We start from the raw sequence: 25968 nt of genomic DNA, 5'->3' as shown, positions 1-25968 counted from the left end.
TAAGTCACCGGTGTATAAAACGGAATCCCCCCTCTGTCCGTAACCCACTCTCTCATACTGTCCTCTTTCATCCACATCGCGCCATTCTTACGCCAATTTTATCTCTTTTGGTGCCGTTCAGGAAAAAAGCCCCAGTATCTCCCAGAAGTCTCCAAAGAAAGCATCAGGCAAAGGGTCTGCACCCTTATGCCGGCTTTTTAGAGGTTATCCTCGACCAGTACGTCTGCCCCAAGCCCAGCTAATCTATCCAACCTATCCAAGATAGCCAAGATAGCCCCTTTAGGGCTGTCTCCCCAAAAAATACCATATTTCTAACCTCTGCTCATCTCTAGAAATGGCCGACCCAGCATACAAATCCGTGGGAGATGGCATCTTGGAATTATGGAATAAGATGAAGGGCACAAAAGGACTCCAATCCCCCACCAAAACCGCCCCGAAGCAGCATCCGCAGGAGACGGTAGAAGGAGCGGAGACAGGAGCAGCAACATCGACCAGTACGCCGGCGCCGGGACCGCAGAATCCCGTGAGCGCCAGCCTGGCGGCCGTGAGCGAGAATGAGACGGCGTCTCAGACAGCGTACAATGCCGCACTCACAACACCAAGGACCTTGCTCTCCGCGCCCGTGTTTGCTACCACCCCCATCCCAGTCGTTGTCGTTCACTCTGCCCAGGGAGACAGTGACTCGCAGACCCGCCAGGGTGAGAACCCCGAGGCCCACGAACACGATAGTTCTTCTGTATCTCCAAGTTCACCCTCACCCTCACCCTCACCTTCTCCTCCTCCTCCTCTCTCCTCTCTCTTGCTTGGGCACCCTGCCTCAGCTACTCCCACCAATACTCCCTCTCCAACTGATACCCCGACTTCTCCGTGTCGTTTGCGAGATCGGCCGTCTATCAATTTGTATGTCCCGCCGAGGTTGAGGAATCGATCGGAGAGTCAGATTCAGACCGAGGCTGAGACTCCACCTCAGACTCAGAGACAGGGTCAGACTCGGCCCCACGGTCTGAGAGGTAGGATCTTTACTCTTCCTCCCCGTGGCCGGCCATTGGGGAGTGAGATCGGATTCCAGAGACGGGTTGCGCAGGAGTTTCCCGCACCTCTTCTCTCGGCTTCGTCTCAGGGGTCGGTTGGTGCTGGTCCAGAGGTGACCGATACTGCTTCTGCTCATCCCGTTGCGTCTCCTCCAACTCATACTCCTACGCATACTCCTGCTCATACTCCCATTCCTACGCCTACGAAGGTTGAACAGACAGCGTCTAGCTCATCCAGCCCGAAATCTACGAGCCCCAAGAACCAAGTCATTTCGCCTGGTAAGTGACCCAATACTGAAGTGGCAATCTGATTCCAGCAGATATTGACTGACAAATGAAAAGAAGGAGAACAGGAAAGGCCGGCTCCACCCGCCAGCATGTCGACGACTGATTCCGACGAGATCATTCTTCACGATTTCCGCAAGAAAGGAAAACAGGCTGTACGCGACATCTCAGACCAGGATAGCGATTCGGATCAGGCGCCGCAGGGCAAGGGCCGCTACAGGACCCCCGGTTCCGCGCGAGTGACCTTTAGCAATGCCCCGGAGCCCGAGGCGCCTGATACTGGAAATAAGCTGACGGTAAAGGAGCTGAACAGTCTGCCGCAGGAGGAGGTGCGCGCGCTTCTGAAGAAGCTGCAGACGGAGATCGTTTACAAGGCCCACCGCGCCAAAGATCTCGAGTACTCCACCGCAAACCCCGAGATCCTGGCCAAGTGCCGAGATGGGCCGGGGACGAACGTGGAAGCGCCTATCTTTCGAAAAATCTCACTGCGTCGAGCGGTTCGTCCGGAGCAGCGGGAGGGGCAGTCTCAAGAGAGGCCTACCGCGTTCCCCTTCCCGGCTGAGGACGACGAGTCGGACGATGATCTGGGAGATCTCGAAGGATTGAGAAGTAGACGGATCCACAAGGATAAGGTTGCTGTCCCCTGGGAGGCGTTCGACAACACCCCTGCTGCTTATCCGAGAGTTGTTTGCGGGGAGGTGACTCTGGTTGACGAGCCGGACGACGAGCAGAAGGAGATGATCCCCAAGCTCGGAATCTTCGGCCAACACCAGCACTCCTTACAGAACCTGAATGATGTGCCCGACATCCAGCCGGAGGAAGACTGGAATATCTCACACTTTTGCGATTGGGGCTATGTGCCTCATGGAGATTACCATGCCGAGGCATGGCAGCGCAGATTCCGCAGATGGATGTTGAGCACCGTCGCCATGGCTTGCTACGCAGACATATACCACCCGTCGTTCTTCGATGGAACGGCACATCCGGATGGGGTGCGCGCATTCTACCTCCCCAACCTGCCCGCGCATGACACCATCTCCGACCCAGCAGACAAGGAGGTGGTTCTTCACCGACACGAGACCATCGAGGGGTACTGCTACAACCTCGAGCTCCACCACAAGAAGGAACAGGAGATCGTGGCACGACGAAAGAGACAGGCGCAGGAGGCGTACCAAGAGTATCTCCGCGAGAGAGCGAAGAACCCCAACATTCCTAAGGCGAACATTTACCTCCGCGCAGCGGAAATGCGTGACGTCCCCCAGCTCCTCCCGGTCATGAATTACTTCGCTAAAAACTCGACCGTAAGCACCGACGTCAACGAGGTGCAGCCCGCAGACGTCCGCGAGCGGATCCAGAAAGCCAAAGATGCGAAGCTGCCATTCATCCTGGCCGTGGAGCGGAGAGAGCATCGGACCCCTGGTGTGGAAGACAGCCAGCCGGAGAAGGTCTATGGCTATGCCCTCGTCAGCGACTACCTGACACCCGAGAGCTCGGGCAAATACACGGCCCAGCTGGAGATGTTCGTGATCCCGTCGCAGCAACACCTCGGTGTTGGCCGGTGCCTCATGGACAAGATCTTGGAGATTTGCGATCCGTCATTTACTCCCCGCGCCGGGTACTTCTTCGACGTCAGTCTCGAGGAAAAGCATAAGTACGGCCTTGGAGGACACCGTGTGCTCGCACGGCTCATGGTAGTCCTGAGTTTCGTCCCGGAGGATCGCCCGAAGTACAAGTGGGTGCGCGACTGGCTGGCGAAGCACGGATTCGAACTGCAGGGCCAGTTGAAGGGGGCTCGCGTGAAGGACCAACGATTGTAAGTCTTCTCTGCTTTCCAGAGTCGGAGATCAAGCTGCTAACCGTGACAGCCTCGACGTCAACTATTTCGTTCGGAAATCGTTCTTTATCTTGAGCAGCTACTACTGAGCCACCAAGCGTCTTGAAGGTTGTGTTAGCCTAGCACTTGGATCCACGAGCTGGATAGGCGTTGGGAAGAACCTCTCACCCTTTTCTTTTCTTTTCTCTTATTTTCCTTTCTTTTCCTTTGTTGTATCTGCCAATATGACCAATCTCCCATCTTCCCCGGCTGGACCGCTAGCTATTACCTGATCAGTTACTTAGTTTTATGACGTTATCTCATTCTTGCCTGCTCTTCCGTCTTCCTACTCACCTCAAACCGCCATTGACTCGACCCGACCAGACCCGACCAAACTCACAAGTCTCTGACGGACACAGAAAAAAAAAGGAGACAGACAGAAAGATTGGGCAAAAAGCGAGTTGATATTATTATTATTGCTATTCCGTTCCTGCTTCTGCTTCTACTTTTGTCATACTTCTCTTTTGTGTTCTTAGATATAGCTAACTATCCTATCCCGAACCCCAGACCAGAGAATCGACGTCCCGCAGACCCCCGGACGAGATCCCCTGGCGTCTAGGATAGCGAGAAAATGCCAAAAAAAAGTTTGAAAATCGGTTGATGATTTGGAGTGGAACTAACAGTGGACGCGTAGATGGGCGCGTAGATGGGTTGGGTGTTAGTGTTACCTACCTACCGGTTGTAGATGGATGCGGGAGTGGCGTAGTAGCCAAGGTACTAGAATAGAAGAGGGGTCATTGGAAACAAAACAAAACAAAACAAAATAGTATTTGCTTTCGCTCGCGGGAAGCTCAATAGCATGAAGCTTTGCTTCTAGCCGTATAAGCTGCAGAAGCACCTTCAGACATTCTCGATCGGATGACTCGAACCACCGATCACCCAGTGGTCTTCCTGGTAGCTTCTCTCCATGATGATATACTCACTCTGAGCCAACAGGATTCGTAGCATCTGTGGAGGATGCATACACACGGGGCACAGGAAGACCATGAGCCCGAAGGAGAGCCAAGGTCGCCCACCTCGCTCGCGACCGCCAGTTGCCTTGGCTCAGTCGAGGGATATGGCAATCGGCCAGCTTCGACAGGCTCTTGATATTTGTATCGCATCTCTCGAGCGACTGAGCAGCGGCGCTTTTCAATGCATCGACATTGATCTCCCCATGGCGCTCAGCGAGACGGATGTCCTCGTTGTATATCTACCTGTATAAGCTCTCAAAGCTGGGAAGCAGAGGGCAGGGCATCGTTGAGCAAACTCACATCCATCGACCAGATGTGTATTCGAAGAGTCGACGATTGTCATTCGTCGTTGAAACCTTCCATCATCCTGGAAACCAACAGGTGTGCATTGTTTCGCCTATACTTAAGAAGCAAGCCTTTTTCCAGTACTGTCGTATCGGACTGGATCTCCTCCGCAAGCCTGAAAAAGCACTTGACCAGCCAGTTCTCCATGTTCTGATTTCATTGAGATCTGGAGGTGTCAAACCTAGTATCATTCAGTATCACGCCTACTTAGGCGTCTGGACACCTTTTTAGTCGAGTGGTCTGTTTGATCTGATAGGAGGAGCACTTGAGGAGCGTTTTAGTTATCGGTCGGGGTGGATTAAATAATACTAATAATACTAATAATACTAGTACTATCTAGTACCACATCCCCACCCGCCAATCAGCATCCCCCGCCGCCCATCAGCCGGCAGAACGCCCGCCACCGCCTTCGAAATTTGAAACTTTTTTCCAGCGTCTTCCCCGACCAGGACTCACGACTCACTCGTGCAATTGAGTCTGGGGGTGTTTTCAATCTCCTTGACTTCATTCTGATTTGGACTGTTTTGTGCGCAACTTTACACAATACCCTACATTCCTGACAGAAACACAAATACCAAAAGAGAGATACCCTCCCCCCCCCCCCGGGAAAAAATACCCTCCGGAAAACCCAACAGCCACGACCATGGCCCCGATCAGCAAGAAGCGCCGTGCGGCCGACGAGGACGATTTCGTGTTTACACTGTCGGACGACGACAACGATACCCTTGAAAAGCTCCAGGCGGAGGAAGAGAATGATGTGTTGGGGGGGACGAAAAAGCGCAAGAGAGAGGAGGGTGCGGAGACGGTGAAGGCGGGGAAGAATAATGGGAACAAGAAGGCGAAGAAACAGGAGCAAAAACAGAAGCAGCAGGTGAAGGGGAAGAAGGGGAAGAAGGGCGTGCAGGTGGAGGAGGTGTCTGAGCAGGAGGATGCAGATGCGGATGAGGAGTATGAGGAGGATGAGGAGGAGGATCTGGCCGAGGATGACGGCGCATTGAATCTGGATTTCGAGTTCGATGTCGGTGGCGCCGGGAATGAGGTGACGGAGTTTGATGGGTGGGGGGAGACGGGCAAGGAGGAGGCTGGCGGGGATAAGAAGGCTGTGGACATCGACGATATTATCGAGAGGAGACAGGCGAAGAAGGAGGCGGACGAGGCGAGGAAATTGAAGAAGAAGCAGAAGAAGGCGGAGGAGATGAGTGAGCAGGAGGATGGCGATGAGTCCGACGGTGGTATGTCCGTGGACTTTGGAGACGATGAGCTCCTGGCTGAGGATGGGTTCGGCATGGGCGTTGATGGCGACGCGGTGGAGAGTGAGAAGTCTGATGCGGAGGAGGGCTCGGATGAGGAGGCGGCTGAGGGCAGTGATGCTGAAGGGTCGGATGAGGATGAGGACGACGACGACGACGACGCGGCTTCAGATAACGACTCGGTTGCGACACCTGTCGGCCACCCTGACGATGAGGTGGCCTCCGAACCAGAGTCCGACGCGGAGAGCGAGATCGACGCCGAAGAAGCAGAGAAGCGCAAGGCTTTCTTCGCGCCTGAAGAGAAGACCCCCGAGACATCTGCCGGCCCCAAGCGGTCCTTCCAGGAATTCAACCTCTCTCGACCCATCCTCCGTGGTCTCGCCGGAGTCAACTTCTCGAACCCGACGCCCATCCAACAGAAGACCATCCCCGTGGCTCTCCTCGGCAAGGACATCGTCGGTAGTGCCGTCACCGGTTCCGGAAAGACGGCGGCCTTCGTTGTGCCCATCCTCGAACGTCTGCTCTTCCGGCCGCGCAAGGTCCCGACCAGTCGCGTGGCCATCCTCATGCCGACCCGTGAGTTGGCGGTGCAGTGCTACAATGTCGCGACGAAGCTGGCGACGTACACGGACGTGACGTTCTGCCAGCTGGTGGGTGGTTTCAGTCTGCGCGAGCAGGAGAACATCCTGAAGAAGCGCCCGGATGTGATCATCGCCACGCCCGGTCGTTTCATCGACCACATGCGCAACTCGGCCAGCTTCACGGTGGACACGCTGGAGATTCTGGTTCTGGACGAGGCCGATCGCATGCTGGAGGACGGGTTCGCGGACGAGCTGAACGAGATTCTCACCACCATCCCCAAGTCGCGCCAGACGATGCTCTTCTCCGCGACGATGACCGAGACGGTCGACAAGCTGATCCGCGTCGGTCTCAACCGCCCCGTGCGGCTGATGGTGGACGCGAAGAAGAACACCGCCGTGACCCTGGTGCAGGAATTCGTGCGTCTCCGCCCCGGACGCGAGGACAAGCGTCTGGGCTACCTTCTCTACCTCTGCAAGCAGGTCTACACGGGCCGAGTGATTGTGTTCTTCCGACAGAAGCGCGAGGCCCATCGGGTGCGCATTGTGTTCGGGCTACTCGGATTGAAGGCCGCCGAGCTGCACGGTAGCTTGAGTCAAGAACAGGTATGTTGCTGCGCGTATCGGAATAGACTAGCGAGGGCTAACTGATGGGATTACAGCGTATCAAAAGTGTGGAGAACTTCCGAGAGGGCAAGGCGGCGTTCCTACTGGCTACGGATCTGGCGTCTCGTGGTCTGGACATCAAGGGCGTCGAGACAGTCATCAACTACGAGGCGCCGCAGAGCCACGAGATCTACCTGCATCGTGTCGGCCGTACGGCGCGTGCTGGACGGTCGGGTCGGGCGTGCACCATCGCGGCGGAGCCCGACCGCAAGGTGGTCAAGGCCGCGGTGAAGGCAGGACGGGCGCAGGGGGCCAAGATTGCCAGCCGGGTGGTGGACACGGACGTGGCGGACTCGTGGGCGGCCAAGGCGGAGGCGCTGGCGGACGAGATCGAGGAGGTGCTGGAGGAGGAGAAGATGGAGAAGCAGTTCTCGCAGGCGGAGATGCAGGTGGCCAAGGGCGAGAACCTGATGCGGCACGAGGCGGAGATCAAGTCGCGGCCGAAGCGGACGTGGTTCGAGTCGGAGCGCGACAAGCAGGCGGCGCGGAAGCTGGGCGCCACCGAGCTGAACGGGCCCGATGCTGGCAAGTCCAAGAAGGAGAGGGTCAAGCTCAGCAACAAGGACAAGAAGCGCCTGGACGACATGCGCCAGCGGAAGGAGGAGGGCGGCGGCTGGAAGAAGGGCAAGACCGAGCGCGAGGTCCAGAAGAACGGCCGCATGCCCAAGGCCAACACCAAGAAGAAGGGCAAGAAATAAGGGTGAGGGTGAGGTTGCTGTGAATAATAGAATTGCATTAGCCGATGTGAACCGTGAACCGTGAACTGTGAACCGTGACACCGTGAGTCATTACTGTATCTATTCCCATGTACCATGCCAATTGTGTATTGATTTTGAGGTCCCTTTTTTTTTTTTTTTCCCTGCTTGTATAAGAAGATATCGGCTGGACGCGGCTATCCACGGGGTCGGCGACGGGGTCGGCGACGGCCTCAGGCAGCCAGGCCTCGGGGCGGCGCCTCCGGTGTCGGCGGACGCGGCGGACCGAGAGCACAGCAACGCCGTCCGAGCCTATGGCGGCGGGCGATGAAATGCCGGACGACTCAATGGCTGAGGCAGAGTGGAGAGGATCCGATGGGAGGGATTGCTAATTGCTAATATCTGCACGGCGATTGATTAGTTTGGCTTGAGGGGATGTAGAAGGATGCAGATGGTCCAATTACCCAATGCACTGCTTGGCGCATCCGCTGTCGGCGCAAAAACTCGAGTTGCGGGCGGTGGCTCGTCATTCCCCGCGGGTTGACTCACGCCTTTAGCCTTTAAGACCGCCTCCAGTCCCCGTTCCAGTTCTTTAGCTTCTCTTCAAATCATCCCGACTACCCCTCGCTGTGAGGTCATCTATTACTGCTAATTTCTATCTCTCCCCTCCCTCCTCCTTTCTACCTCTCTTCCCTATCCTGGTCTCTCGCTCCCTCCCTCCCACTTCCCTCTCGTCCCCGCTGCGGAACCTCCCCGCCCACTCCATCACCATGCCCATGTACGTTCGCTGTGCCCCTCCCCCCCCCCCCCTCTTTGCTCCCAGTGCTGCTCTGGCTGCTTCTTGCTGCTTCTTGCTGGAGCACGGCCTTCCAGCTGTTCCCCCTGCTCCCAGAGCTCCCAGAGCTCCCAAACCTCCCGGATCCCCCCCACCAACACTAATTCCCCCCCCCCCAGGCTCAAAGACCCCTCCAAGAAATATAAGCGCTTCCAGCCCCTCCACCTGCCCGACCGCCAATGGCCTAATAAGACCATCGACAACCCCCCTCGGTGGCTGGCCACCGATCTGAGAGATGGTAACCAGAGTCTGCCTGACCCCATGGTGAGTTCACAATAATCACGCTAATGCCGCGACATTTGTGCGATTTTTCCTGTCTAACATGCGGCGATGACTCCAGGACGGGGAGCAAAAGCTCCGCTTCTTCAAGATGCTGCGCGACATAGGCTACAAGGAAATCGAGGTCTCGTTTCCCTCGGCCTCGCAAGTGGACTTCGACTTCACCCGTAGCCTCGTCGAGACCCCCGGCCTGGTCCCCGATGATGTCTGGCTCCAGGTGCTGTCCCCCTGCAGAGAAGACCTCATCCGTCGCACGGTCGACTCCCTGAAGGGCGCCAAGAAGGCCATCCTGCACATCTACCTGGCCACCAGCCCCTGCTTCCGTCGCATCGTGTTCAACATGGACAAGGAGAAGAGTCTGGAGATGGCGGTGCGCTGCACCAAGTACGCGCGCTCCATCACCAAGGACGACCCCGAGATGGCCGGCACCGAGTGGCACTTCGAGTTCTCCCCCGAGACCTTCTCCGACACCGAGCCCGAGTTCGCCGCACAGGTGTGTGAGGCCGTCAAGGCCGCCTGGGAGCCCACCGAGAAGGACCCCATCATCTTCAACCTGCCCGCCACCGTCGAGATGTCCACCCCCAACGTCTTCGCCGACCAGGTCGAGTACTTCTGCCGCCACGTCACCGAGCGCGAGAAGTACATCGTCTCCGTGCACCCGCACAACGACCGTGGCTGCGCCGTCGCCGCCGCCGAGCTCGCCCAGATGGCCGGTGCCCAGCGAGTCGAGGGAACCCTGTTCGGAAACGGTGAGAGAACGGGCAACGTGGATCTGGTCACCCTGGCCCTGAACCTGTACACGCAAGGAATCTCCCCCAAGGTCGACTTCTCCGACATCAACGCCGTCATCAAGGTCGTCGAGGAGAGCAACAAGATCCCCGTCAACGAGAGATGGCCCTACGGCGGCCAGCTGGTGGTCTGCGCGTTCAGCGGCAGTCACCAGGACGCCATCAAGAAGGGCTTCAAGCTCCGCGAGGAGGCCGGTGTCGAGTCCGAAGACCTCCAGTGGCAGATCCCCTACCTCCCCCTGGACCCCGAGGACATCGGGCGGAACTACGAGGCCGTCATCCGGGTCAACTCCCAGAGCGGCAAGGGCGGCGCCGCCTGGATCATCCTGCGCAGTCTGGAGCTGGATCTCCCGCGCACCCTGCAGGTCGAGTTCAGCAAGATCGTGCAGCGTCGGACGGAGGAAGTCAGCCGGGAGCTGCGCCCCACCGAGATCGTGGGTCTCTTCGAGGAAGCTTACCACCTCAAGACCAACCCCCGCTTCACCCTGATCGACTACAACATCACCACCGACCGCTCGACGTCGCCCGCGCCCCCCCAGCCCGGCAAGGCCCTCAACACCCAGAACCTCAAGCGTCGCTTCACCGGTGTCATCGAGATCGACGGCGTCCAGCACGCCATCACCGGCGTCGGCGCCGGTGCCATCTCGTCCCTGGCCCACGCCCTGTCCTCCCTGGGTATTGACCTCGATGTCGTCGACTACAAGGAGCACTCCATCGGTCTGGGTCGTGACGTCAAGGCCGCCACCTACATCCAGTGCACTGCCGCCGGCAGCAAGGAGCAGGTGTGGGGTGTGGGTATCCACCAGGATGTGGTCCAAGCCAGTTTGATCGCTCTGCTGAGCGCCGCCAGCTCTGTACGTTCTCTCCTTCGTTATAACTACCCCTCCCCCCCCACCCTTCCCCTGAAGTCCATTTCTAACACCCAAGAATAGTTCCTCACCAGCCGCGCCGGCTCCCCCGCCCCCTTCCGCCCCATTCGCTCCAACACCCTCACCGACGAAGACCTCCAGGCCCTGGAAATGCTCACCGGTCCTCCCAAGCCTAAGGTCGACATCGACGGCTTGACCCAGCAGGCTGAGAGCCAGTAAACCACTCCCCAACCACCTCATTTAACCAACTGTCAACCGTAACGTACAACCGAAAGGGAAACGATACGGCACGGCACAGCACGGCATATAACTTGAATCTTTTCTACTTTTTTTTTTCTGTTTTTTTTTTCGGTCTATCTACGATATCATCTTGCATTTTCGCTTTTTTTTATTATTTTTGTGGTACATTTGTGGTACATCATTGATTGGGGTTTGGGAAAAGTATACATTGCTTTTGGGGGTACAAATTGGGGGTAGAGAGAGACAGAGAAAGAGAGAATCGGTCTCCGAGAAGGTGAAGGTGAAGGTGAATGGACAAGAAAGACGGGTAGGGTAACGGGTAACGGGTACTAAAATTTGGCATTTCGAGCAAAAGCAAGGAAGGAACGATCGAAAGGAAAGGAAAGGGAAGGAAATTGATTGATTGTACAGATTAGGAATGACATGATATGAATTTTATTATATTAATTCTTCTTTATTTACAGACTACTATCTATTTCTATTTCGTTTTTCTGGAAAAATCTTCTTGGTGGGTATGTTATATGATTATCACAAAACGCGAACTGCCAGATCAAGATGGATAGATGGATAGTAGATGGATAGATCAGGAGGGGATGGAGAGATGGAGAGATAATGGGTATGTATGTATGTATGTATGTATGTACAGGAAGAACAATATTGTAGTAGTGGTAATAGGATTAGTAGCAATAAGTAGCATCGGGTAGTAAGGGCAGGAGTGGTAGCAGTAGGAGCGATAGAAGTAGCAGCAAATATAAATAAGTCATTCGTTCATCATAGACTGGTATGGTAGGTAGTAAGTAATAGTAAGTAAGTAGTAAATCTGTCTACATCCTATCAACAAACACACACACACAGAGAGAGAGAGAGAGACACAGACACACTCCCTCAGACATAAAAACATACACACAGAGTTTAACAAGCGGCAAAAGATAAAAACAGATTTCAGGAGATATAGAGAAAGAAAAAAGAATATTCAGAAAGAAAAAGAAGAGGATGATATAGAATAGAATATGATAGAAAATAACGGATATGATATCGCAATGTCATGGACGGGGTAGCTTGGTAGGAATGGTGGGATGTAAACGGTAGGGAGGTAGGTAGGGTGATGGGTGGGTGAGTGGGAGGGATGGAGGGAGATGCAAAGTGGACGGTAAATTCTTTTTTAACAGGCTATGCAAAATGGGGGTGAGAGGAAGGGAAAAGAAGAAGATATGTCGAGGGGAAGGGACTGCCAGTGTCCCGTCTCGTCTTGTCTTGTTCGTCTTGCTCGTCTCGTCGCGATCAAAGCCGTCCGACCGGTCGGATTGGTCTTGGATGGGACAGGCGCTGACTGCCTCGGGGAAGTTATTGTGCTCCTCAAAGCAGGAGCATACGTACTAGAGCTAGAGTGGGGCGCGAGGGGTTCCTCCTTGGCTGTGGGGATCGTCGTAACCCAGATTAGCCTGGTACATGAGAGCTTCCTGGGGCCAGTCGGCGGTGCTTCCCTCCATGTCGGCGTAGGGCTTCCGGTTGTACGAGTCCGAGCGCGCCGGGAAGCCACCGCCACCGGCGCTGCCGCTGGGGGCGCGCTGCGGGGGCTGGGGCGGGGGATGGCTGGGGGATTGCGGAAAGCGAGGGAGTTGGTTTGAGAGGCAGGACCGGCGGCGGCGTTGGGATCGGTCATGGAGCCTGCGGAGGCCGAGTTGGCAAAGTCGCCGAAGTCAAAGCCGAAGTCGGGGTTGCCGATGGTGGTAGGCCCCGGCGCTCCGTTGGTCGAGGCAGTCTCCGGTCGAGGGTGTGGAGGCTCCGAGATATGCGGGAGGGACGGCGCTCCTCCTTCTGGCATCGTGCCGGTAGGGCTGCTGATGGATTCCGTCAGGGGAGGAGGGTAAGTCGCCTCCGACTGTTCGACCAGGACGGGGGCTGGGGAGCGAGGCATGAGATCGGTGTCGGGGATAACGGTGGACCGTCGGATGCTGTTGCCCATCATGCTGCCCGGTTTGGAGCTTCTGCTCATGCGATGCTGGGGGGCCTCGGCAAACGGATGTTCGGGTCCCTCGCCGTCGCGAATGCTGAACTGCGCGATTGTCCGGAGCTTTCGCGTAACCCACGACGCCAATACCTTGCCACGCTGCTTCTCTCCCAGGCGAGATCGGGGGAAATCGCCGTGTGAAACGAATGCCACGATATCGGCAACGGCCTGGTGCTCGTGAAGGATAGCGTCGACGATGACAGGGACCAGGGACGCCAGGTAGGCCTTTCTTGTGACTTCGACGACGACCACAATCAGACCGCCCGCTTGGAAGACGGCACTGGATGGGGCTGTTAGTGAGTGCGTTTTGAGACTGTGGCTGCTGGGTTGGCTACTTACCATCCTCCAGACACGATGTTGCGGTGACATCTTTCGACGGAGTACTCAATGTCCATTGGGAAGTGGTTCAGTCCGTTGACTTCAAACGTCTCCCCGATGCCTCCAAGGACGAAAAGCACCTGCATCTCGACGGGCTGGCCGTTGGGGCCGATAGGTCTTGTAACCGTATGAAGGAAACCCAAGTCACCGGTACGCACGTAGGCGACATTAGGGTCTCCGTCCGCAACTCGACCGTTGAAGCGCTCCATGTCAAAGTCCTGTCTCGAGCCGTAGAACGACTTGGCACAAGCGTCCGACTGGACCCAAATCTCACCGTACTCGCCAACATGGGACAGGGTACAGGTCTCTGGGTTCACGATGGCTATTTGCGTGTTCACCGGGACCATGCCCGAGTCTTGAAGAACGAGAGCAGTCGGGTCGGTGTCGGGATCCACAGGACAGATCAGTCCCCGGCGCAACGCCCGGATATCGAGCCATAGCTCGACAGGCTCAATGCACATGTATGACCTGGTGGCAACCATGGGGTTGAGGACATGGGAATACACAATGTTGATGGCCGTGCGGTCCAAGCTGGCGGAAGCAAAGTGCAAGCGTACTTTTTGGTCTACAATCGTGTTAGTTCGCATTCAACTGACATGGAGGTGAAACTCACAGATATCCACCCGCGGCCGGCTCTCAGCTGATATCATCAAGTTCTTCAGCTCTTGCAACTGGAAGCCCTTTCCAGCCATCGTGCTCATCGCATAGTCCAACATCTGACTAGTAGCGTAGGTGTCCTTGATCTTATACCGTGAGAGTGTGACAAAAAGCGTCATCGGGTTTTGCGCAAAGTCGACGGGTGAGACAAGATATGTTGGTGCTCCTGGAGTCTCTGTTAATCTCGTGTTTGCCATACAAAGCCCTCATTACACTTACCAACATAGATACCCATCAAACACGTGTGGAGGAATCCAAGACCCAAAGTACTGCGAACACTACCGAGAACTGGTCTTGAGCTGGTCATCTGGCACGTTTCCTTCTGTACCTTGCACATGCCCATAACCGTATCATGACCGATGTGGACGGATATTCTTCTCTGGTCAGGAGTCCAGTAGGTCCACACCAGAGCAGCCTGGTTGCCCTTTAGCCAAGTATCCTTGACGGTGAACCCAAGGTCTCTGCAGCCATGCGACTGCTTGGCGGGTTTTGTGGTATTATATATAGCCGGCACTCCGATCCGGAGGACCTGCGCAGACTGCTTAATGTGCTGGGAGACAAGCTTCTGCCTCAGGACATGGTCGACATCACTGTTCACAATGATCGCCTTGACATGGAAGTCACTGATGACATGCAGGAAGGCGGGGGCATCTTCGGAGAGACGGTTCTGATCGATAGGAGCGAGAGGGATGGCAATGACGCCCAAGCAGAAGCATGCGTGGATAGCGTACACATATTCCTCTGAGTGGGTGTACATCAGGACCAAATGGTCTCCAGGTCTGACCTTCACTTTGTTCTTCAAGTACATCGCTACGGCAGAAACCTTCAAGTCGAACTTCTTCCACGTGATGCCTTTGCCCTCCTTTCCGCGTCCATCGATGGAGCAGTAAGCCAGCTCTTCGGCTTGTCGAGAAACACGCCACTGGAGAAGGTCAACGATAGTCGAGAAGTTGTTCAGTGGCGTAGATGTGCGATCATCCATGACCACCTCACGGTAGTCCACGCCTGAATATTGCTTCTCTTGCATGGCCAGCATCTCTTGCCTTGACATCAAGGCGAGCGGAGACCAAATACCACCGACGGGGTCAACCCCAACGGGTAGGTTTAGGACTGATCGTTCCACGCCGAATTTGACATGAACACAAGGCAGGGAACCAGCATCAAACTCCTTGCGGCAGAGCATGTTGCCAATCTCCATTCTTCCGTTCTTGGTGACACGGGGGAGGGTGTTAGGTGCGGTTAGCAACACACAATACACTCGCAGGTGGTGCTCCTGATAGAGAATTTCCATGCATCGTTCGGCCAGAGATTCAAGAAGGACAGAGTCTAACTGCCGTGGAGGACCACCTGACGTGGTCGGCGCTGTTGATGCTGCATAAGATTCTAAGACAACGATCGGGAGATGTTCATCGTTGACGAAAATATCGAAGGCGGTGCAGTCGTGGATCTTAGGTATGCTCTTTAAGATGCTGACGATCATGTGCTGGACGAAGAAGTAACGATGTTCAACAATCTCTTGCCCGTGCTCTACCCATTCCACCTTCTGGCGAAGCCGATCCTCGTAGAGACCTAGAACGAAAATCTTACCCTCGATGACGCATCCCAGAAGACCTGTTCGAAGGAATTCCGGGTCAACCAGAACAGGAGTCGGGTTGCCGTCCTCGAACTTGTACGGCCGCGCGTGGAAAATGGCTTCCGTATGTTTTGGCAACGCCCAGAAGCCACCGGAAAGAGATGGCGAGTCCACCCATATCTCGCCGACCACATTTGAAGTACACAGCAAGTTCGTCTCCGGGTCCGCGATGGCAAGCGTGGCGTCAGGGATCGGAAAGCCAAACGAGCCAACACGCACAGCATGAGGCATGGCTCCTGCAAATTTCCTGGCGTCCTCACCCATGGCTAAGACAACGATTTCGTTGCTCTTCAGGGCCTCTTTGTCCAGAAGGACCTCGCCAATCTCCGTCTTTCCTTGCTCTTTAGGGGCTGGCGCAACCGAGCCACCACCCAGTAAACTACTGCCAAAACCACTGTTGGTATCAGCCTTCTCGAATTTCTTCTCTTCCTTCCTGCTATCTTCGCGCTCGGCTGGGTCCATTTCATGTGTCAAAGGGCAGCCCATGCGTTCTTCGCCGCCCAGCCAGTCTCGGACACTGATCACCATGCCACCGTGCTCAGGAAGACAGAGCATGGGGGCTACAATTTCCCTAGCCCTCGGGTTCCTCATTGGCCTCAGCCACCGATCGGCCAGGATTTCGTGAAACTCGGGATCGACTGTGAGCGTATCTATAAGACAAAGCTTGACGCTTCCAAAGTTGGGCTCCGAGTTCTTCTTGTAATGCCGGGTCGCCATCGGATCTTGCTGGTAGTTGTAAGCAGCGATCTTCAGCCCGGGGTAATCGGCAGCCATAATAGTCGCTCTGTACTTTGAAATGAGATGGGCGTAGAGACCAGGTGTTTCTACTGCTCGATCTTCAAGCCAGACAGTCGTGTGACCACCATATACGGCAAGAAGCACACCCAATATCATACCGATGCCTTGCCTAGGATCAAGATAGCTGACAATGGTTTCCCCACGTGGACGAGCCATGCTCGAAGATGCAGGGACGGTGGAAACAATCGCGCTGAGGCAGGCCATTTGGTGCATGATCGTCCGGTGGCTCATGACCACACCGCGAAGATCGCCCGTAGGAGCACGTGAGAATTCAATGTAGGCCAGGTCGGGGACCACAAGCGGTGGCGTGTCATCCTTCTTCTTAGGGTGATAGCTTCCAAATTCGTTGGTCTTCCACCATTCGACTCCACGAGGCCAGTTCAGTTTCTGTGCCGTGATATCTCGCTGGAAATTCTTGAGATTGTTCTCTGTCGTCAAAGCAAGATGCGCCTGTGTTGATGTGAGAATGAGGTTAAGGCTCTGATAGTCCTCGAGGCTGTTGATGGGAACAGCAACCACGCCGGCGATGAAACAACCCATCAGCGCAACGGCAAATTCGATGAGCTCGGAGTCGCGGTAAATCAAAGCCACACGGTCTCCACGATATAGATTGCTCTTATCACGGATGACCTGCGCAACCTTTTCTGCCCGGCTCGCTAATTTGTCCCATGTGATGGAGGCGATTTCCTTGCCCTTTTGGTCCAAGACCCAATAGGCCGGTTGCTTCGAATGCACTCGAGCACGGTGCCGAAGAACCGTAGGGATGTTGTCGAAATTAGACATGGGCGTATTCTTATCATGTGGGTCATGTACAGCAAAAGGGATGTCACGAGGCTCCAGCGGTTGAAGGTGGTCGAGGGCCGGTCCATGAGGGAGTTCAGAGGCAGGGATCAGCGGCGGCGCCATATTCGCAGTAGGAGAGAACGTATCCGACTGGGAGTAGCGGTGAAACCCGCCACCGTAGCTATCCCTATAGTCATCCTGCTGCTGGCCAGCGAAGTCAGAGAAATATCCCTGCTGCGAGTCGAGCATGGTCGACTGTCGCGTGACCCCACCGGAGGGCAATTCATAACCTCCGACAGGCTCCTCATAATGCTCGTGGTGAACGCCGGGATTAAAGGCGTAGTTCTGGCTCAGAAGCGTGGCCGTTCTGGAGCCTTCTTGCATGGGAGGGGGAGGGGGAGGGGGGGGCTGCTGTTTCGGTAGGAAGAGAGAATCGTAGGAAGCTGCCGAAGGGGCTCGGTCACCGGGTAGCAGCATACTATCCCGTTCGTACGAGCCCTGCGTATCCCCACTGACCCTCCGTTCAAATCCAAAGCCTCCGTTGTTGAAGCTTTCCCGTCCATTTGTAAAGGACTGCGAAGGCCCCTGGCTCGCAGACTCGGCCGTTGGTGGTCGGACATTCAAGATGGCTTGCGGAGGGTTTGTCGCACTTGTCAACGACGGTGCATTTCCTGACGGGGGCGTGTTGAAATCCAGTGCCATATTAGGGCCGAAGTACTGCGAAAGGAGAACGGTGCGCCGCTTCTGGTAACTTGAATCGGGTTAGCCCGGAACGTCTGCCAGTATTCCAAGAAGTATTCCGCGTCTATCCCAAAAGGCATATATAAGCCCCTTCCCAACGGCAGGATTCTGGCCCCAAGCCCATCCGTTGGCCCGGCCCTGACCCGGACAGATTGCTTACCCTTTCTCCGTAATGTCACCCTCCTGGTAAGCGGCGAGAAGTTAGTTGACAGCGTCCATGACACTCGGAGGACTCCGGAGGGGTTGTAGAGTACAGGACGGCCATCGTACCTCCAATTCATGGTCGAGTTCCCGCAGAGCGGCGCTCAGTTCGGGATTGTCGTCCGCCATTCTCACAGAGGCACTTCAGGTGGACAGATCGAGGGGCTTTCATTCGAGGGCGCGTGAGGCTGGGCGGAAAGGGCCAATGATAGCCTCATCGCAGGGTCCCTGGGCGAGATTGGACGGATGTCAGAAGGGAAGTAAGAGGCTTCCCTGGCTCGTGCGGGCCCTCGCGAAGTGATGGTGGGCTGGCTGTCCTTGGGAGTCTGGAGGGAGATGTTCAGTCGCTTCTCCGCGCCTGAAGAGCCACAACGTCACCTGCCGCCGCGGCTAGGGCCGGTGAAGCGGGCCGGGCACGCACAATGCTGGGCCAATCAGATCGGCTAGATGCGGTGCACCGCCACACGCCAGGAGGTGCAGCAAACCGCACGAGGATCCGCCGGACGAACATGAGTGCCTTCCAATCTTCCAACCCTCACAAAACCGAAAAAAAAGGGGGTTGTACGACCCTGTGCCACGCAATCCATTTAGCCGAATCCCTGCTCACGGAGGTTCCCAGTCGTTTCGAATTATCCGCAGTTACTTTCTGACCCCTCTGTGTATCTATCGAGTCCCCATCATGCAGCAGGACGAGGATTCTTCTAAGCCTACCAGCGATATTAAGTCCCTACGGTTTTCCCCAGGTACGAGGGGGAGATCGGAAGGACTACGACTAGTAGATAGAGTACCTAGATAGTATGGAGTTCGGATGCCGCCGCTTTAATGCCACCGCATCTCGGCGGCTGATGGGATTTCCGCCAGATATTCAGCCTGCTCGGCAAACGAGCGGCAGGCAGACCAAGGCAACAACGTTCTGCTCCTCCAGAGTCCACCCGGTCTGCTACACAGGAGAAATCTCCATCCCCAGCATCGTAGAACGATCACATCCGACGCCAGAAGTTGTGGAATCCCGAGTAGAGCTCCCATTGGCCTGCCTGCTGTGGGTGGAGTCACCTAAAGTTTGGGCCTCGGCGCCAAGGATCTTTTAACATCGACGTAGGGCAAGAACGAAGAACCTCAATCGCGGGCATTGCGCACGAACCGTCCGGTGAGGAAGACTGCTCGGGCTTGTCCTCGTGCCGATCCCATAGTAACTGTGTGTTTCTGACTGATTTCCTTAGTAACAAGGGCATTTCCGCTCCATCATCGGATTGAGGAAGCCAAAGTTCAACTCGATGCCCGTCCTCCACATGTCTGGGCAACATGGACGCAAATTTCGCAAGTCCCTGAGCACAGACGTTGACCAATCCGAGCTGAAACGGGGCTTTGTCGGCGCCTTTCTTTGAAGCATTGTCTCGGAACTGAGAGCGTTCAACGAATGAAGAATAGAGAAGAAGAAACGAGCATGGCAACAGGATCTAGCAGAAATCATATGTCAACACGTGGCGCCTCATAAGGACAGCAACCTTCCTGCTGCGTCGACATACAGTGTTTCATCAACTACATCTCAATATGCCCCTCAAAAGGGACGCCTGTAGTATGCACCTGGGCGTCCAGATGCGTCGAGGGCCGCCCCTTTTCAGGGGAACAGTTACGGCTCCTTTTTATTGATGATGGAAGGCGCTGTCTTCACACTTCACACGCTCTGTTCACGGGCCATTGTATCTCTCTCCCTGCGAGGCAGCATTCTGATATAGCGCAAGAAAGTGGCGATGGATTCGAATCAAGGACAAATCTTGTGGGTTCTGGCCCGTGCAGAAGGGATAACAATGATCACAGATCTGTGGCACTGGACTGTCCTCCGCGTCTTCCAGATTCCTTGTCTTTTGTGGGGCATTGATATCCGTCAGCCTGATCTATAAGCTTGCGGTTAGCCAAGTCTCCTTCGGGATGTGTGCACCGACCAACACCGCAACCCTGTGCTCTCATTTAGCAGACGAGGATATGACGATATTCTTCATCTTCGCTGGTCTAGCCAGAAGAAGGCATATCGGTTACCCAGCCCCGTTATCAGTCTCCTATGGAGAGTTGCTGGAGGTCCCGACTTGAGGGTCGGAATGCTTCGTGGTGTCGGTTCCAACCACCATCTCTCCTCCGCTCACTGGCCACCCCCGCCCTTCTCCCCGCGCGCTTCCCCAGCATTCACTGCCTCGCCCACACCTGCTGCCCCCGCCAGGCATCTCTGTGGGGAACCTCAGGCAGAAAAAGCAGGCCCATTCCCATCACTTATTGCCCTTCCCTGGTACCAAGCGAAAGCCGATGGCCTAGCGGTCTAAGCGCTCAGGAATGTATCACGGAACGCTCAGAGTTTGCCCGTCTGTGTTGCGCTCGTTCGAATCCCGTCAGGGTTGTCGAGGCCATTCTGTATAGCTTTCATTTCTGTGCGGCCCTGGCTGGCCAGCAGGGAGGGATGAGTGCCCGGTCATCCTGGCTCAAGCACGAAAGCGGAGTACCCCTGAGTTAAGTAGCTTGGTTTCGGGCCCTTTTTTTTTCTTTTTTTTTTATCTTCAAAACCCGTCCTTCCCGTTCGGGAAGCGTTGAAGCTATACAGGCTCCCGCAAGCCGATCTTCAAGCTGGCTTGGAGAGTTGAATGCCAGTCCTGGCTATTGACTCTGCACCACTCCAGCGCCCGCCCTCCCAGTTTCCCCAAAACATAAACCTTGAAGCCATACAGAGCCATTCAAGGCGCATTTTCAATAATTGGCCAGCCCACCCCGACCAATGCTCTCACACCAAGCATCTTCCAGTGCCCTCGTGTAGTCCACCACCCACCATTATGCATTTTACATACATACGAACTAGCTGCTGACAATCAGATACCATGGATAGGATAGTTGGACAGTTCATAAAATCTATTTGAGAGGATTGCTGCATCTTATTCTCTTTCTTTTCCCGAGTATCTCTATGATTAAATGCTTCTCGTAAACACGCCTTTCCTTTCTTGGGCAGACCTGTCTGCTGCTTGTCACCGCGTTACTTCAATTTCCGCGACCAGTATCACTGGTATACATGATAATCGAGAAAAAACAGATCCGGTCATTGACTGTCCTAGATGTCCAAGTAGTACTAAAAGTCACAGGTGGCGTTCATGCGACGCATGAACTACCTTCGGAGTAGTACATCCCAACATGGGAAAAGCAATGCCAGGCTGTGAAACCCATACACAGTCCCCAAGCAGCCTTCAATAAAAAGCCTAGATACTCAAGAATACTAGATCCCGGGACAAGGGTCAGGGTATCTGCACATCTGCATACTACTAACTAGATAGTCAGGGAAGGAGCGACCGCCCCCGGCTAGTCCCGAGTCGGGCTAGGGCGGCAGAAACGCGGCGTGCCCCATCACATGACCGGGGCGGAACGATTGGCGGACAGGCCGGCCTGCCCTAACCCACCCACCCATTCGCTAAGCGAGGCGCACCTCGAATTTCCTTGCGCTCAGCGACACATTTCAGCCGACCGACCGTATAACCCAACGACACCGTCCGCCACCTTCACGTATCCCTCCCTCGACAACAGGTGCATACGTCGTCAACATGTCTGAACACGGCGAGGTCGAGGTCGAAAACCCCGCTGCGGCCTTCCAGGTCCTGCCCAAGGAGGCTATCGCGGAGATGGGATCCGTGAAGCTCTTCAACAAGTGGAGCTACGAGGATGTTGAGATCCGGGACATTTCCTTGACGTAGGTGCTCCCCTCACTCATCGCGATTGATTCTTCTACGAGGGGGTGGTTGTTGCTGGCTGGGAAAGGATGGATTGGGAAGGGGAACGTCGACTGGAATTGGGAGGAAGGGACGGAAAAAATGAGAGGAAGAAAAAAAGAAGAAAGCCAATGCAGGAGGAAGAGGAGGACACATGCGAGACAAGAACACCAGACACGGAGAGAAGAAAAAATAATCGCGAATGATCAGAACGATGATGATGATCATGTTTGCTGACTCGGATTCACACACAGCGACTACATCCAGATCCGCTCCCCTGTCTACCTCCCTCACTCCGCTGGTCGTTATGCCGCCAAGCGTTTCCGCAAGGCTCAGTGCCCCATCATCGAGCGCCTGACCAACTCCCTCATGATGAACGGCCGCAACAACGGAAAGAAGCTCATGGCTGTCCGCATCGTTGCCCACGCCTTCGAGATCGTACGTCCACCTTAAACCTGCAGCCGGGCTGTCAGCGCAGAACACCACTCGGGGAGACAGAAACTAATCAGATTGGCTATAGATCCACATCATGACCGACCAGAACCCTCTCCAGGTCGCCGTTGACGCCATTGTCAACTGCGGTCCTCGCGAAGACAGCACCCGTATCGGTTCCGCCGGTACCGTCCGTCGTCAGGCCGTCGATGTGTCTCCTCTCCGCCGTGTCAACCAGAGCATTGCCCTCCTGACCATCGGTGCCCGTGAGGCCTCTTTCCGCAACATCAAGAGCATTGCCGAGTGCCTGGCTGAGGAGCTGATCAACGCCGCCAAGGGTAGCTCCAACTCCTACGCCATCAAGAAGAAGGACGAGCTCGAGCGTGTTGCCAAGAGCAACCGGTAAAGTGGTTATGTTTGGGCGTATTCTCCGTTTGGTCCCTGGTTTTGCGTGTACTGGAGTGAAGGACGGGGGGTTCCTATTGAAAGGATTCAGTCGATTTGCATCATTTGCACCTGCGCGACTGTACATACCTTGAAAACAGTCACGGGGAGGGAGCGCGAGATCCTGGAAGAAAAAAAAATGAGAGAATCGGACGGCTTTCTTCTTACAAGTAGTGTTGATGAGATGCGATCATGAAGACCTCTGGCTTGTTTCTCGCCGGCAAGTCAATACCTTTTTATCTATTACACGAAAAAGATTTCCCAGTGTTTCAAACGGTCCATTTTCCATTATTGAAGTGCCGCCACCACCACTGTACTGTAGACTTGGGGAAATCCCCACAAGTAGCACCGAGAATATTGTTTGAATCGAATCGTAATTCTAGATTCTCATAGACATCGATGAATTCGCACAGTCTCAGAGACCAGCAAGGCTGTGTCGCTGTGATCGCTTATCGATAGGCCCGTCCCGGTGGCCGCGAGGATTGAAGAAAAAAAAATATGTTCGGGGCTCTTCTGGTTCTGTTATCGGCCATCGCCGCCAACTCCAGCACCCGCCTTTTCCTCTTCCTCCACCACCCCCCCTCCACCACCGAGGTTTTCACCACAACCAGTCTGCAAGATGGTGAAGCGGAAGTTGGGCGCCTTGGAAAAGGTCGAGGCTGACCTGTACGTGACCCTCTCTCCCTGCGACTCTAGCTCCTCCCCTCGAATTCTGCTCCGACCGAGAATTTCAACCCCATCGCTAACACGCATTCTAGGCCCAACCTGCAGCAGAAGATCCGGAGAGATCCCAAGTAAGCTCCTCTGCCCCCTGCGACCGTCTCGTTGCTTAGCATCGATATGCTAATTGCTGTCTCGTGGCCCAGGTCCTACATCGAAGACTTCCGCGCCCAGCATTACCAGTATGAGAGTCACCGGGAAATTTTCATGGCGGCGCCCTCGTCGACCACGGAGACGGGGCTGATCTCGCTGCGGGAATTGATCGATTTCATCGCTCACGTGGCCCATTGCTACCCCGATATCACGAAGGAGTTTCCCCAGCAGCTCATGGATATCCTGAGCCAGCACCATCTGATTCTGCAGCCGGAGTTGCGCGAGAAGATTGTCGGCAGCTTGGTGCTGTTGAGGAAGAAGGAGATTTTGGACTCCGCGACGTATGTTTATTGCATATCACTCTGCAGTGGTGTTACTGGTTGAACTGGATGCTAATTACTGGGGGACTACGCTGCAGACTGCTCCAGACGCTGTTCCCTATTCTGGTCTCTACGCCCAGCAAAACGCTCCGCGCTCTCGTCTTCCAGAAGATCCTCATGGACCTCCGCACGTCCAACGCCAAGGCTACGAACCACAAACTCAACCGCACCATGCAGACGGTGTTGTTCAACCTGGTTACCTCGGACCGGACCTCCTCTAAGGGTCTGTGGGCGATCAAGCTGACGCGCGAGCTGTGGAAGCGCCAAATCTGGTCCGATGCGAAGGCCGTCGATGTTATGAAGGAGGCGAGTCTGGCGCAGAATGAAAAGGTCATCGTCGGTGGTGTCCGGTTCTTCCTGGGTGGAGACAAGGAGCGCGAGGAAATGGAGGACGAGAGCAGCGACGAGGAGGCGATTGATATGGGCCAGGTCAGACATCAGGCCGGCATCAACAAGAAGACCAGGAGTAATGCCCGCGCCGTGGCCAAGGCCCGCGCCGCCGTCAAGAAGAAGGAGCGCAAGAAGAACCAACCGCACCCGTTGAACTTCTCCGCTCTGCATCTTCTCCACGACCCCCAGGGGTACGCCGAGTCCCTGTTCTCGAAGCACCTGCAGAACACCAAGTCGAAACTCAACCTGGACCAGAAGCTCATGGTGCTTCAGCTGATTACTCGCCTGGTCGGTCTGCACAAGCTTCACATCATGCACCTGTACTCGTACTTCCAGAAATACCTCACCCCCCGACAGCCCTCCGTCACCTCCTTCTTGGCCTCTCTGGCCCAGGCGTCGCACGATCTGGTTCCTCCCGATGATCTCGAGCCTTTGGTGCAGAAGATCGCAAACGAGTTCGTCTCTGAAGCATCGGCCGCCGAGGTCGCTTCGGCTGGTCTCAATGCCATCCGTGAGATCTGCGCCCGTCAGCCGCTCGCCATGAACGAGACCTTGCTGCAGGATTTGGTCATGTACCGCAAGAGTAAAGACAAGGGTGTCATGATGGCCGGTCGCGGTCTGCTCAGTCTGTTCCGGGACGTTGCTCCCGAGATGCTCAAGAGAAGAGACCGCGGCAAGGATGCTTCGATCGGTCTTCAGAAGGGTGACAAGAAGGAGAAGCGCTTCGCTGAGCAGTCCGCCGGTGGCATCGAGGGTCTGGAGCTTCTGGAGAAGTGGAAGGAGGAGGAGCGCCGCAAGAAGAGGGCCGAGCTGGGTCTGCCTTCCGATGCCGAGGATGACGAGGAAGAGGATGAGGAGGCCGACTGGGCCGCCTGGAACGTGGATGATGATGAGGACAGCGATGGCTCCGGCGACTGGGTCAACGTGCAGAGTGACGTCGAAATCGACTTCAGCGATTCCGAGGATGAGAAGGACGGGCCTCCCTCGAAGAAGGCCAAGTCCGCGGAGAGCAAGAAGGATGATGCCCCGGCCGAAAAGGAGGAAGAGAGCGCCGAGGCCAAGTTCTCCAAGCTCGCCACCACTCGCATCCTCACGCCGGCCGATCTGGCCAAGCTCCAGGAGCTACGCGAGGAGGCCGCCATCAACGCGCTCGTCCCGGGAGCTCGGGGACGTAACGCGGCGGCCAACGTCACTCGGCATCGCGATGACCCCCTGACCGCGGAAGAGATCGAGGGTCTGGCGGCTCTGTCGGCGGGCAAGCAAACGCGCGAGGAGCGTATCGCGCACGCCAGGGAGGGCAAGACGGAGCAGCACAAGAGTGTGACGGCCAAGCGCAAGGAGCGCAAGGAGGACCAGGGCAAGAGTACGACCAACAAGGAGAAGGCGCGCAAGAAGAACTTCCTGATGACGCTGGGCAAGGCCAAGAGCAAGAACAAGAGAAGTTTGGTGCAGACGCGGGCGGTCCTCAAGGCGCATCAGGACCGGGCCAAGCGTGGCGGCCGACGTGGAAACGTTGGGATGTGAGCGAGGGATATGAGGGATATGAGGGATATGAGGGATATACCGTGATAGATACCCTGTAGCCGATCTGAGTTCGAGGGTTTTTGGATTTTGTTGGTTTTATGGATGTTCAAAAGCGTGCTCTGCATACGAAGCCATTGCCATCGTATTTTTCTTTGTATCGATTACTGTAGTTTCATACATACATGTAGTTAAGTTACTACTAGTTATATGTCACCATCTGCCCAATGATCGCATGCTGCCGGAGTGCCCAAAAGGGATAAAGTGGCGGACACGTGCCGGGCTCACGGGCGCGTCTCGGCACGACGCGTCCCTCTCTTTCTTCTTTCTTCTCTTCTCCCAGCCTCTTCATTTTGCGGCTT

The 25968-nt window shown here is 55.5% G+C and overlaps 6 protein-coding genes across 6 annotated transcripts; 5 read left to right on the top strand and 1 right to left on the bottom strand.

The window, feature by feature from the left end:
- Positions 1-334: 334 nt before the first annotated feature.
- Positions 335-3239, top strand: BO70DRAFT_393322 (uncharacterized protein; the record flags this gene model as incomplete). The annotated part of the gene is made up of 4 exons (XM_025546356.1): positions 335-736; positions 971-1310; positions 1374-3129; positions 3182-3239. The coding sequence occupies 4 exons, from the start codon at positions 335-337 to the stop codon at positions 3237-3239; spliced, it is 2556 nt and encodes an 851-aa protein (XP_025402967.1).
- Positions 3240-5118: 1879 nt separating this feature from the next.
- drs1 (putative ATP-dependent RNA helicase DRS1) lies at positions 5119-7799 on the top strand. Its single transcript, XM_025540831.1, has 2 exons — positions 5119-6921; positions 6978-7799. Exons 1-2 carry the CDS (start codon positions 5131-5133, stop codon positions 7677-7679), a joined length of 2493 nt encoding a protein of 830 aa, XP_025402966.1. The 5' UTR covers positions 5119-5130; the 3' UTR covers positions 7680-7799.
- A 491-nt stretch (positions 7800-8290) lies between these two features.
- On the top strand, positions 8291-11110 carry BO70DRAFT_308694 (2-isopropylmalate synthase). The gene is made up of 4 exons (XM_025540109.1): positions 8291-8454; positions 8631-8775; positions 8852-10432; positions 10511-11110. Exons 1-4 carry the CDS (start codon positions 8447-8449, stop codon positions 10664-10666), a joined length of 1890 nt encoding a protein of 629 aa, XP_025402965.1. The 5' UTR covers positions 8291-8446; the 3' UTR covers positions 10667-11110.
- A 959-nt stretch (positions 11111-12069) lies between these two features.
- On the bottom strand, positions 12070-18201 carry BO70DRAFT_385048 (putative AMP binding domain protein; the record flags this gene model as incomplete). Its single annotated transcript, XM_025545703.1, has 7 exons — positions 17959-18201; positions 17849-17871; positions 13953-17698; positions 13690-13899; positions 13038-13641; positions 12228-12978; positions 12070-12189 (listed from the first exon to the last, which is right to left on the bottom strand). The coding sequence occupies exons 1-7, from the start codon at positions 18016-18018 to the stop codon at positions 12070-12072; spliced, it is 5514 nt and encodes a 1837-aa protein (XP_025402964.1). The 5' UTR covers positions 18019-18201.
- Positions 18202-21347: 3146 nt separating this feature from the next.
- On the top strand, positions 21348-22852 carry BO70DRAFT_359123 (40S ribosomal protein uS7). Its single transcript, XM_025542467.1, has 3 exons — positions 21348-21607; positions 21881-22064; positions 22147-22852. The coding sequence occupies exons 1-3, from the start codon at positions 21462-21464 to the stop codon at positions 22462-22464; spliced, it is 648 nt and encodes a 215-aa protein (XP_025402963.1). The 5' UTR covers positions 21348-21461; the 3' UTR covers positions 22465-22852.
- Positions 22853-23075: 223 nt separating this feature from the next.
- Positions 23076-25732, top strand: BO70DRAFT_377314 (SDA1 family protein). The gene is made up of 4 exons (XM_025545183.1): positions 23076-23168; positions 23261-23296; positions 23369-23656; positions 23734-25732. The coding sequence occupies exons 1-4, from the start codon at positions 23122-23124 to the stop codon at positions 25607-25609; spliced, it is 2247 nt and encodes a 748-aa protein (XP_025402962.1). The 5' UTR covers positions 23076-23121; the 3' UTR covers positions 25610-25732.
- Positions 25733-25968: the final 236 nt, after the last annotated feature.

This window comes from Aspergillus heteromorphus (assembly GCF_003184545.1).
Source record: "Aspergillus heteromorphus CBS 117.55 chromosome Unknown BO70scaffold_3, whole genome shotgun sequence".
Lineage (NCBI taxonomy): Eukaryota > Fungi > Ascomycota > Eurotiomycetes > Eurotiales > Aspergillaceae > Aspergillus > Aspergillus heteromorphus.
The sequence above is the reverse complement of the archived record's forward strand: the minus strand, read 5'-3'. Positions and strand labels throughout refer to the sequence as shown.